Source organism: Panicum virgatum, chromosome 3K (genome assembly GCF_016808335.1).
Source record: "Panicum virgatum strain AP13 chromosome 3K, P.virgatum_v5, whole genome shotgun sequence".
Classification (NCBI taxonomy): domain Eukaryota; kingdom Viridiplantae; phylum Streptophyta; class Magnoliopsida; order Poales; family Poaceae; genus Panicum; species Panicum virgatum.
The window spans coordinates 54,156,530-54,169,316 of NC_053138.1; the positions used below are offsets into that span (position 1 = coordinate 54,156,530).

The 12,787-nt window shown below is 55.7% G+C and overlaps 2 protein-coding genes across 2 annotated transcripts; both read left to right on the forward strand.

Moving 5' to 3' along the window:
* The first annotated feature begins 544 nt into the window (after positions 1-544).
* Positions 545-9,757, forward strand: LOC120701049 (formin-like protein 1). Its single transcript, XM_039985222.1, has 4 exons — positions 545-824; positions 1,865-2,009; positions 7,764-8,274; positions 9,728-9,757. The coding sequence occupies exons 1-4, from the start codon at positions 545-547 to the stop codon at positions 9,755-9,757; spliced, it is 966 nt and encodes a 321-aa protein (XP_039841156.1).
* LOC120699644 (myosin-2 heavy chain-like) lies at positions 9,384-12,744 on the forward strand. Its single transcript, XM_039983659.1, has 2 exons — positions 9,384-10,190; positions 10,731-12,744. The coding sequence occupies exons 1-2, from the start codon at positions 9,851-9,853 to the stop codon at positions 12,644-12,646; spliced, it is 2,256 nt and encodes a 751-aa protein (XP_039839593.1). The 5' UTR covers positions 9,384-9,850; the 3' UTR covers positions 12,647-12,744.
* The last annotated feature ends 43 nt before the right edge of the window (positions 12,745-12,787 follow it).

The window sequence follows — 12,787 nt, forward strand, 5'->3', positions numbered from 1 at the left end:
AGTCGCCCCTGCCGGCGGCGGGTGAGGAGAGGCCCGCGCCCCGGGCGCTGATTTGCGACGGCGAGTCTGCGGCGGGCGCGGAGACGCCCGTGTTGACAGCCCCGAGGCTCCAGGCCGACCCGAGGGCGGCGCCCTCGGGACAGTCCTCGAGGGGCGGCGCGATGCCGCGGGCCCGAAGAAGCGGTACGGGCAAGCGGAGTATGAGCGCTCGATCCGGGTAAGTGGACTTGGATTTCGTTCATGTTGTCTGCTTGATCGATTTCCCGATCCTGTTGTCCTCAACTTTTGTTCCCCGATTTCCAGCCCTGGGGCCGTTGCCAGGGATGCGGTCCCACTCACCCCAACCAAGGCCCGCAAGACCGGGGCACGCAGTACACCGCACACGGCGCCGCAGCCCCTGCCTGCCGTGGACCTCGTGGCGGAGGCCGCGAAGCTGTGGGAGGCGATGTCTCGAGGGGCCCAGACGGCCCAGCAAGCTCGAGCACAGGAGGATGGAGGCGACGTAGGCCAAAGCGGTACAGAAGCAGCCGCTCAGGCTGACGCCATGGGGGAGACCGGCCGGGGCGGCGCGGACGGCGCCGGCCGGCCGGACATCGAAGTTGAGTCCGGTCAGGGTGACGCGGCTAGCGCCGCCCGGCCGACTACAGGGGAAGAAACTGGTGGGGACGTGCAGGAGTACCTCGCCAGCCAAGCAGAGGCAGAGGCCCTGGTTCCCGAGCCCCCGAGGGCTGAGATCGAGAGCGTTGCAGAGGAGGAGACGGCGCTGAGGGCGCCAGGGATGGAAGGAGCCCCCGTCTCGGAGCCCACCGAGGCCCAGGACGAGGGTATCATCGCGGCGGTGCCGGCGCAAACGGCGCAAGGGAGCATGGTGCCGGTGGTGCAGCTGCCGGATAGCAGCGAGGAATACGGGGATTCGATGGACATCGACCCTGCTGCTGCGGCAAGCGCCGCCGCACACATCGCCGAGTTCGCGTCGGCCAGCGCGGATGTGCTCAACGCGGGGACGTCCGAGGGGCCTCATCACAGGGCGATCATCCCGTCCAGGCTACCCTTGGAGTTTCTCCGCGACGAGCAAGAGGAGGAGGAGGCCTAGAATGCGCAGTTCGACATCGGCAGTGAGATCCTACAAGCCCTCGACCGCGCTTTCTAGCTCCATCAGAAGACGGATTACCAGGTCAGCAAGGTAAATACTTTCCCCTGAAAATTGCTCGGATTCGATTTGACTTTAACGTGCTTTTACCCACGCCCTTCCACTTGCAGCGGCTGAGGGAAATCTCACGCAAAAAGAGCGCCGAGATGACCCGGCTGTACTCCCAAATGAGCTGGCTCGGGCAGCACAACGCCGAGCTAGTGCTTAAGAACATTGAAGCCAACACTAAAATGGCGGATCAGGGAGCCCGTCAGCAGGCGCTAGAGGAGGGTTTGGCGCGGGTTACCGGTGAGCATGACGTCCAGAGGGCCGAAGCAGAGCAGAAGGCTCGAAAGGCCGAGGCGCAGACTGCCGAGCTGCAACGCCTTCGGACGGCGCTTGAGGAGAAGGCTCGGGAAGCCGAGGCGCAGAGCGCTGAGCTGCGGCGCCTTAGAACAGCGCTTGAGCAGCAGGAAACCGAGCTTCTCCACAAGGAGGTGACCGTTGTCACGCTCACCGGGACCCTCCAGGAAAAGGGCAAAGCCCTCGAGGAGAAGGAGGTGGCCATCCAGAACGTGGAGGCCGTCCTCAAGGAAATGGAAAACTCCTTGTCCTCGCTCGAAGAGGCCGCCCGAGTCCAGAGGGAGGAGGCGCAGAAGAGCATCATGGGAAAGTACCTTCGAGTTTTTGTTGGTTTATTTCTTTTCGCAACTTACGTTGATTCCCTTTGCTCAGAGCTGAGGCAGAAGGTGGCGGATGAGTCCGTGGCGAAGGAAGCAGTCCACACCGCACTCACGGCGTCGCAGGTGGAATTCGCTGAGCTGGAGCAAACCGCCGTGAGCGTGTGCCAAGGGCTCAAGGGGGAGGGTGTCATCTCGGGGTAGTTTTGTAATCAGCCGCCTGCGAGTGCTAAGCGGTCGGATTGCCGAACACGCCAAGAGCACCTTCCGCCTCGGTGTCCTGCGGGCCCTCACCGTGGCCTCGACGCACTACCTCATGGATCTCCAGAGGGTGTCATCGGGGCACGTCATTCCCGATGACGCTGATGCGGACGCCGCGTTGGCCATTATGGACGACGCCGACGCAGCCGCGGAGGAGTTCGCCACAGTCCTCGCCGGGAAGCTCGAAGCTGATATCCCTCCCATAGCCTAATTCGACGTCGCTGAAGACCCGCAAGGGGGGGGGATGGTAGCCTGTAGGAAGTCTGGGCCTCGAAGCCCATGTAATAGATTAGTGTTCGTTGTAATTACACTTTGTAATCGTTTCTATGAATATAAGAAATTCGTTTTCATTAAATCGACTGTGTGGCCCATCGAGGCCTTGTGCATTCGAGCCCGCGTTTTCTTTACTCCACTTCCGTGTTCTCGTACGCGACTTAGATAAACTTCTACGAGGAATTTCGCGTTCATAAGCAACGTAGGTGTAGGGTGGTGAGGGGGTGCCGTATCCCGGAGGCGTAGGCGGCCCCACGACTCGGTCGGTCCCGTACCGTAGTTGCTTACGCCTCGCGTCCGTTTTTTCCAAGTGTACGAGAAGCTTAGAGGCGAGATGGAAGTTTTTCGAAAAAAACATTGGCGATTTTTGGGGACGTTCGGGGGTTCCCCCCGTAGTAGCCCCCGAGGGAGGCTTGGCTTTGCCGAGGGTAAAGCCGAGTGTACCTCAGTGTTCGTGCGTGTCCGAGCCTTCGAGGGTCCGGAAGGTTCCCAAAAATAAACAAGCAAAGCGTACTTCTTTATTATTTCGGGAAATCGAGAATGCGAGTACAAACGATGTACAAATAGCTCGGAATTCTAAGGATAGAAGCGACGTAGCTGTTGTATGTTCCAAGCATTAGTGAGGACTTCGCCTTTTTCGTTCGCCAGCGTGTACGTGCCGGGTTTGAGCACCTCGGCGATTATGTACGGTCCTCCCCATGGCGGTGAGAGCTTGTGGCGGCCCCTGTTGTCCTGTCGAAGCCTCAGCACCAAGTCCTCTTTGTTGACGTCTCGGCACCGGACTCTCTGCGCCTGATACCTTCGTAAAGACTGTTGGTAGCACGCAGAGTGTAGGAGCGCTACGTCTCGAGCCTCGTCCACTTGATCCAGCGAGTCCTCGCGGGCTCGCTGGTTTTGCTGCTCTTGGTATGCCTTGAGCCTTGGTGACCCATACTCCAAGTCCGTGGGGAGTATGGCCTCGGCGCCATAGACGAGGAAGAACGAGGTAAATCCCGTGGCTCTGCTTGGGGTCATCCTCAGGCTCCAAATGACCGAGGGTAGCTCCGTGAGCCACCTCCGGCCAAATCTGTTCAACTTGTTGAAGATTCTTAGCTTCTGTCCCTGGAGGATCATGCCATTGGCACGCTCCACTTGCCCGTTCCTCTGTGGGTGTGCCACAGCCGACCAGTCCACACATATGTGGAAATTGTCGCAGAATACCAAGAACTTCTTGCCTGTGAACTGGGTGCCGTTGTCGGTGATGATCGAGTTTGGGACCCCGAACCTGAAGACGATGTCGGTGAAGAATAGAACCGCTTGCTCGGATTTGATCTTGCCGATGGGTCGAGCTTCGATGCACTTGGAGAATTTGTCGACTGCCACCAACAAGTGGGTGAAGCCCCCGGGCGCCTTCTGCAGCGGACCGACGAGGTCCAGTCCCCACACAGCGAAAGGCCATGTAATGGGGATGGTCTACAGAACGTGCGCGGGGAGGTGCGTTTTTCGAGCATAAAATTGGCAGCCCTCGCAGGTCTGCACGATGTTGGTGGCGTCGGCAACTGCGGTGGGCCAGTAAAAACCTTGCCGAAACGCATTACCCACGAGGGTACGTGGTGCGGCATGGTGGCCGCAGACTCCAGCGTGGATGTCGCGGATCAACTCCTTGCCCTCGGGGATGGGATGCATCGCTGCAAGACACCCGAGGGACTGCACCTGTATAGCTCGTTGTCGATTAGGACGAAGGACTTGGCCCGCCTAGCGAGGCGCCGTGCCTGAGCGCGGTTCGAGGGTAGGACCCCTCAAATTATCCAGTCTAGGTACTGGACGCGCCAGTCTCGCGGAGTGGGAGCCTCGTCGACTTCCATTGCTTCGGCCTCATCCATAGAGGAGGTCTCGAAGTCAATGTCCATGGGCCCGGCCTCGTCCGCCGGGGGGTTCCCGCCAGAGGGCCCGGTGGACGAGAGGCATGGCTCCGTCGGATCCGTGAATTCGACGGAGGACTTGGTGATGTCGCGAGCGAAGATGTTGGGGGGGGGGGACGGTGGTCCTACCCGACGCAATCTTGGCTAGTTCGTCGGCATCCTCGTTGTACTTGCGCGGGACATGATTGAGTTCTAGGCCGTCGAACTTGTCTTCGAGGCGGCGCACTGCATTGCAGTATTCCTCCATCTTTGGGTCATGGCAGCTAGACTCCTTCATTACTTGGTCGATGACGAGTTGAGAGTCACCGCGCACGTCAAGGCGTTTGACGCCGAGCTCGATGGCGATACGGAGGCCACTGAGGAGGGCCTCGTACTCCGCCATATTGTTAGACGCAGGGAAGTGTAAGCGTATCATGTACCGAATGTGTTCTCCGAGGGGTGAGATGAAGAGGAGGCCGGCACCGGCACCAGTTTTCATCACCGACCCGTCGAAGTACATGGTCCAGCATTCGGCCTGGATTTGCGGTGGGGGTAGCTGAGTGTCCGTCCACTCAGCCACGAAGTCAGCCAAGATTTGGGACTTGATCGCTTTGCGGGGGGGCATAGGTCAGAGTCTCTCCCATTAGCTCCACAGACCATTTGGCAATTCTACCCTCAGCTTCCCGGCTACGGACTATCTCTCCCAAAGGGAAAGACGAGACCACGGTGACGGGATGGGCCTCAAAGTAGTGGCGCAGTTTGCGCAGAGCCAAAATCACTGCGTAGAGCAGCTTCTGAATCTGTGGATAGCGTGTCTTAGTTTCAGACAACACCTCGCTGATGTAGTACACCGGCCATTGGATGGACAGGGCATGGTCCTCCTCTTGTCTTTCGACAACGACCACCGCGCTGACCACTTGGGTCGTCGCAGCTACGTACAGAAAGAGGGGCTCGCCGTCCGTGGGTGGTGTGAGAATGGGGGCGTGAGTGAGCGATGCCTTCAGCCTGTCGAGGGCTTCTTGGGCTTCGGGGTCCACGTGAAGCGCTCAGTTTTCCTCAAGAGTCGATACAGGGGTAAGCCTTTCTCGCCGAGACGCGAGATAAACTGGCTGAGGGACGCTAGGCATCCCATGACCCTCTGTACCCCCTTTAGGTCTCGGATCGGTCCCATCCGAGTGATGGCCGAGACTTTGTCAGGGTTGGGTTCGATGCCCCGCTGGGAGACAATGAAGCCCAAGAGCATGCCTCGAGGCACCCCGAACACGCACTTCTCGGGGTTGAGTTTTACCCCTTTGGCCCGTAGGCAATCGAATGCGATCCTGAGATCGGCAGCCAGGTCGTCCGCCTTCCTGGATTTTCCAACGATATCGTCGACATATGCCTCTATGTTCCGCCCGAGATGGTCTCCGAAAACGTGGAGCATACACCGCTGATATGTAGCTCCAGCGTTTCTGAGGCCAAAGGGCATCGTGGTGTAGCAGTACATGCCGAAAGGTGTGATAAAAGAAGTCGCGAGCTGGTCGGACTCTTTCATCTTGATTTGGTGGTAACCGGAGTAAGTATCAAGAAAGGATAAAAGTTCACACCCCGCAGTAGAATATACAATATGATCAAAGATGAAAAAGGCGTTCTCCACCGGGGGAACTCGTCATCTCCACCTTTGTCGCCAGCATCCTTCTTCTTGTCTTCGTCGCGATGCGCGACACGGTTGTAGTATTTCTTGAGCATTTCGCACTGCTCGAGGGTGTGATTGACCGAGCCCTTGTGGTAAGGACACGGCTTCTTAAGCATGTCGTCGAACAGGCCACCACCGCCTCGAGGGGGGCCTCGAGGTCCTTTGTGGTCCGGGGCGGCAGCGAACGCCTCCTCGGAGTCCTCTGCCCACCCCGATCTGCGCTGGTTCGGTGGGACCGGCTTTTTTCCATTCCTCCCCGCTTCTGTTTCTTGGCGGGGGCGTTGGGCTTGACGTTGCTGCCCTCCGCGGGTGCATCGTCCTTGCGCTTGTTCGGTAGCGGGGCACGCGGCGGTCCCGGACCTCCCTGGACGGAGCGCTGGCGTGCGCACTAGGAGGTCCGGGAGACACGTGGAGGTCCCGGACCCCTCGAGGGGGGGAGGTCCGGGACTCTGGCTGCGAGTGCTGGGAGTCCCTCTTCGGGGGGCACGTGGAGACTCCGGATCCCTTCCCGAGTAGGGGGCGGCCCGAGGCCATACGTGTGATAAGGTGGAGTCCAGACAGCCGGAGTTGGCAGAATAGTAACGGGGGCAGTGCCGAGCCCATCTTGTCCCGCATCGCAGGTTCCACAGTGCTCCCACAGCGTCCGGGATGGCGGAGCAGTGTCCGGAGTTGGCGGACGGGACTCCGGTCACAGCCACTGTGAGGAATGGCGGCCTGACGCCGTCTGTCCTGGGTGCTGTGGAGGAGTGGTTGGCCTTTAATGCCTCCGTACGACGGGCGGGCGAGAGGCAGGGCCGTTTGTCCCATACGCCAAGGGGTGGCCTCGAGCGAGGCGGAGATGAATCGTCCGCTCGAGGATAGGTTCGCTACCCTCGAGCGAGGCGGAGATGAGCTGCTCGCTCGAGGATAGGTTCTCTACCCTCGAGCGAGACGGAAACGCGGGGCGCAGTCGAGGGTCTCGATGGGAGCCCTCGAGCGAGGCGGAGATCGCCCCGCGGGTCCGAGGGGGGTGCGAATGGGCCGCATGCTGGGCTTCTTTGAGTTCTTTGCTTTCTTCCGGATTGGAAGGAGGCCGTGGGCCTTCGTGAGCTTAGCCGCCTAACATGTGTTTGTGTTTTTTTAGGGTGATCTTAGTGCCTTGATTTGGGTGTCCCTAATCGTGGTACCCGACAATGTTGTAATGGTAAATAATTGTGACCAACTTGGCAATTGAACTACTTTTAAAATCCAGCCACGAAGTTATACGGTTAGTTGCTACCATTGCACAACCAACTGAAAAATTCGCTTTGCATGCTTCTATTTGCTGTGTTATTATTGCTGCTTATCAGGTGCCGTTTTGTCATTAAAGATTGTACATTATGCATCCATGCTGTCGGGCTGAGATGTGCAGTCATGTGGTATTTCATTCGTGAATATCTGAGGATTGCCTTTTGTTGTTGAACCACCAGTTCCCAGCTTCCAGAATGCTTTTTCCTGCTTTTTTGAAGAAAAAAAATTCATGGAACATCTGAGGAAATTGCAACATTGCAGGCCTTAAAAAGGCATGGAACTGTCAATATCTTAAAAGTTGTACAGGCCGTGTATATCTTTTCTTTTGTTGATCTCTGCATCTGAGTTACTTTCATGTTTGCTATTGGCCATCAAATCAATGCAGATGCAGTAATATTTACAAAGGAGTTAAATACACCAGCAGTCCTCGAACTTATCCCGATGTGCCACTTAGGTCCACGAACTTGCAAAATTAAAATCTGGCACCCTGAACTTGTTAAGTTGTGCCACTTAGGTCCATACCACTTGATGTGGCGCCACGTGGCATGAATACATGCAAAAAAAAGCCCTTGAATTTTATCATCTTCTATATGTAGATCCTCCTCATCTCTTTCACCTCTTTCTCAATCCGCCACGCTGCTCCTACCGCCGGCAGCCACTCCCGCCCCGACGTCCAGAGCGCCGCCGCCCCATCACCTGCCCTACAGCCACGCCGCCGCCGGGCAGCCACCGCGGGAGGCTGGGGCCGGGGCACTGCCTGTGCCCAGCCTGCTGCCGGCGAGCGCCCGCAGCCGACCGGCCTCCCGCGCCGAGACCGCCTCCCATCGAGGGCCGCCTCCCACGGCGAGGACACCTCCGAGCGCCGGCTCCCATGCTGGGCTGCCTCGCGGCGAGGCCGCCGCACGCGCCGAGGTCATGACGGCGCTGCTGCTACTACTCCCGCTGCTCGCGCTCACTGCACGCGCTGACGACGATGGAGACGGTGATTCCAAGGCCGCGGCGGTGTTGCCGGCAGAGGCGGGGGCTGGGGTGTGGAGGGCGCACCCTGTTCCCGCCGCCGCAGGATGCTCCGGCCCCGGCGTCCATAGCTGCGCGCTCGCCTCAGAGGTCGCCGACGCACACCTCCACCCTCTGCAAGCTCCTCTCGTGGTGGGACACGAGCGACGGCGGCGTTGCTAGCTCCGCCGTGTTGATGCCGGGGCAAGGGCCTAGAGGGCGCGGCAGCAGCAGTAGGCCCTGGAGGACAAGGACGTGTGGCACTGCAGGGCGCTCGCGGAGGGCACCGGCGCCGGGTGGCAGGGTATGAGGCCGCGGCGGCGCTGCTGCTATTTGTGCCCACTGCGCACGCCGCCGACGACGGTGGCGGCGGGTCCGAGGCCGCGATAGCGTTGCGGCCGTTGCCGGCGACGATGGCGGCGGCGAGTCCAAGGCCACGGCGGTATCACCGGCGGAGGCGGGGGCAGGGGCAGGGGCCGGGGCCGGGGTTGAGGGCGTGGCGGCGGCGGCAGGTCGCAGAGGACGGGTACGTGCGCTGCGGCAGGGCGCTCGCAGAGGAGGGGGGCCTAGACGGAGGGCGCCGGTGCTGGGCGGCGGGTCCATGGTCAGGGCGGCGGCGCTGCTGCTGCGGCTTGCACACGCCGCTGCCGCCACCGACGGCTGTGCGGGGCCGACGCCGCAGGGGCGTAGGGCGACGACCACGCGCGGGTCGTGGCGCTGGGGGTGCTGCCTGCCCGTGCTGGGATGCAATGGTAGAAGATCCCAAATTGCATCCCAGCACGAGAGGAGAGGTGCGCCGGCAGAGGGAGGAGCGGCGCGTAGGTCGGCGGATCGCCGAAGGTGGGCGTGCGGCATGGAGGCCGGTGGCTCGCGGCCGCGGGAGGCGCGCTCGCGGCGTGGAGGCCGGCGGCTCGCAGAGGCAGGCGCGCGGCAACCCTGCCTTCTATCCCTCAAGTATGTGAAGGTAGAAGACGATAAAACTCAAGGGCCTTTTTTGCATATATTCATGACCTTTGAAGGGGTATGGACCTAAGTGGCACTACTTAACAAGTTCAGGGAGCCAGATTTCGATTTTGCGAGTTCGTGGACCCAAGTGGCACCTGGGAACAAGTTCGAGGGCCGTTGGTGTATTTAACTCTTTACAAAGTAACTGCAGAAGATCAATTGAGCACAGGCCAAACCAAGAGGGTGGTGACAGAATCAGTGGGGTGTAACTCTTTATTTCTGAATTGTTTTGAGATGGTTTTTCTCGCTCACCATATTTTATCGCTGAATTACCGATCAGCTGTACTATGAAATGATGTCGTCGAACTTGTGCTTGCAATCTTCTACAAGCTTAGCTTCAAAAAGAAAAATCTTCTACATGTCTTTCTTACACTGTGCTGATCGACCAAGACATATAAAACGGATGCACAGCATTTCAGTAGATGATTAAAAACGATGCACTTTTGTGTTGAGATCAGAACATCTGGAATTTCTCTGAATTGCCTTGTGATGATTCACGGCGTGCACTCTACAGTGAACATCTCAGAACTGACTTGAGCTATACGTTTCTGACCTGCAGGTTTCTGGAGTGGTGAGCATCTCAGAATGAACAGACAGGATGTTACGACAGTAGGCCCATTTGGGAATTCAGTCTTCGAATATTTTTAAAGAGATTAAGGACCCTGACAAGGGCACAGTCTCGATGCATATGTTGCTGCAAACGAGCTGCTCCTCCATCACTCTTCCTCACCGACACTCCATCCCCTGTCTCCCCTCTGCCCCATGCCTCTTCTGCACTGACACTCCATTCCTTTCTTCCATCTTCCTCATCCACATTTCTTCTCCTATATATGTCCTTCAATTTCCTTCTTCCAACTTGGCAACTTGCCAACTTGTACATATTCACCCCGAGGCAGCTGCGGCAGGGGCAGGAAGGAGTGCATCCTTGGGCTCGGGCACGGCGAAGACAGAGAGGCGTACATCTTCCACCTCAGACGAGTGCGTGGTGACAGCGACCAGCATGTCATCGTCGTGGTTTGAAGGTGAGCAAAGACATCATCTTTTGTTTAAAACTATATGCCCCATTGAAAAACATGTCTTCCCTTATATGCCACTAGATGAAATTTGTGATCCCTTATGTAGTTATGTGCACTGACATTAGGTACTTTTAAAACTATCGCCATTAGGATGGTTGTTCGTGTTGTATTTGTATGTGCAGTTGTGTATTATGTTGTATCATATAGGTACAGTTTGGTCCATATTGTTGCACTTTTGTTTAGAGAAGGGCCATATTGTTGCATATATGTTGTCCAAAGTTTGGCAACGAGAGACAAGGTTACGGTGGCAGCCATTTAATGGCAACTTCACAGTTGGGTAGAGTGATGGAATGGCATACAAGAGTCTGCAAATTTAAATAGATGGCAGGTAGGGGAAGTGCAAATTTTTCATGGCATATATGTGATTGTATAAATTTCAATAACATGTAAGGAATTACGTCTCTCTCTCTCTCTCCTTGTGCAGTGTGTTCCGTTTGTCTCCTCTAATACACCCTCCCCCCCCCCCCCCCAAAATGTGTGTTGCAGATCTCTTTGCAGATGACAGAGTGAGGACCCTATCGCACCAGGTCTCCACACTTCAGGATAGGGTGTGGGAGTTGGAGCACAAGAACACCCAGCTGCTTGGTGACAAGGGTAAACTGGAGAAGCAATTGGAGGAGACAAAGGCAGCGGCTCGGGCCATCACAAGCCAGAAGGAAGATGTGGAGAGGAGCTTGAAGGGTGAAAATGACAAGCTTCGGTCGGAGCTTTTGACTACAGAGGAAAAGTATAGCCAATCTGAAGTAGAGGTCGAGAAGCTCAAGAAGGAATTATGTGCATTGGTGGAGACAAATGAGGCAGCTATGAAGGCATTTGATGCTGAGAAGGCAGAGATGATTCTCGAAGCCGAGGAGCTTAGGAGGAGGGTGGAGGATCTCCAATCCCATAAGGATTTGATGGAGGGTGAAATTGAAAAGCTTCAGTCAGAGGTTATTACTGCAAATAAAAAACATAACCTATCTGAAGCCGAGGTTGAGAGGCTCGATATGGAATTGAGTGCATTGATGAAGGCGAAGGAGGCGGATGTAAAGGCATTCGATGCTCACAATGCAGAAAGCATGAAGGAATTGGAGGATCTTAAAAGGAAGTTGGACGAAATCCAAACAAATAAGGATTTAGTTGAGGGTATAAATGATAAGCTTCAAAAGGAGATATTAATGGTAGAGGAGAAATATAGCCAATCTGAAGCAGAGGTTAAGTGCCTCAAGCATATCTTGGCCGCATTGGTGGAGACAAAGGAAGCCGCTGCAAAGGCATTTGATGCTGAGAAGGTAGAAATCATGAAGGAATTAGACAATCTTAAGAGAAAAATAGAAGAAATCCAAGCTATGAAGGATTTGATGGAAAGTGAAAATGACGAGCTTCGGTCAGAGATTTTGGCTGCGAAGCATAAACATAGTCTGTTTGAAGCAGAAGTTAAGAGCCTCAAGATGGAATTGGATGCACTAGAGGTAGCAAAGGATGCTGCTGCGGAGGCATTTGATGTTGAGAAGGCAGATATCCTAAAGGAACTGGGTGATCTTAAGAGGAAGGTGGAGGAAGTTCAGACCAGCAAGGATTTGGTGGAGGGTGAAAATGATAAGCTTCGGTTGGAGATTTTGACTGCAATGCAGAAACAAAGCATGTCTGAAGCAGAAGCTAACAACCTCAAGGTGGAATTGGGTGCGTTAGTGGAGGCGAAGGAGGCAGCTGCAAAGGCATCTGATGCCGAGAAAGCAAAACTCATGAAAGAATTGGAGGGTCTTAATAAGAAGGTGGAGGAAATCCAGACCAAGAAGGATTTGGTTGAGGGCGAAAAGGATAAGCTTCGGCTGGAGATTTTAATAGCAGAACAGAAACATAGCATGTCCCAGTTAGAGGTTAAAAGGCTCAAGATGGAATTGGTTGCATTAGCAGAGGAGAAGGAGACAGTAGTGAGGTCATTTGATGCTGAGAAGGCAAAATTCATGAAAGAATCAGAGGACCTCAAGAGGAGGATAGAAGGAATCCAAGTCATCAAGGAAGCGGCCGAGGAAGCATGGCGTGACAAGGATGCTGAGGTCAATAGGCTGAGGGCTGAGTTGGTGAACATCCGTGTTTCTATGTCACAGCTGCAAGCATCCTATGACGGACTTGATGCCAAGCATTCAAGCCTGAATGATGAGAAAGATTCAGTGCAGAAAGCATTAGAAGCTGAGAAGGTTGAAGCATGCAAGCTAAAGTCAAAAATTCAGGAACTTGAGAATCGCAATGCTGAAAGGGATGGTGAGACTGAGAAACTGAAGGCAGCACTGGAGGAAAAAAAGAGTGAGATCGAAGCCATGAGCAAGGACATTGAGCAGCTGCATCTCGCGGTTGCTGAGGCGCAGGAGAAGAACAAGGGTAGCATTTTATCATGCTTATCATCGTGCCGCCCGAAATGATTAGGTTGGCATGTCTCGCGTTACTAATGTAATGGTGCTGAGTTGGTACTATGCAAGGAAATAAAACTTTTCATATATGACGATCATATTTTTGTTCATTCAGATGCATTCCGTGACGGTTCGCATTTTTAACACTTTGGT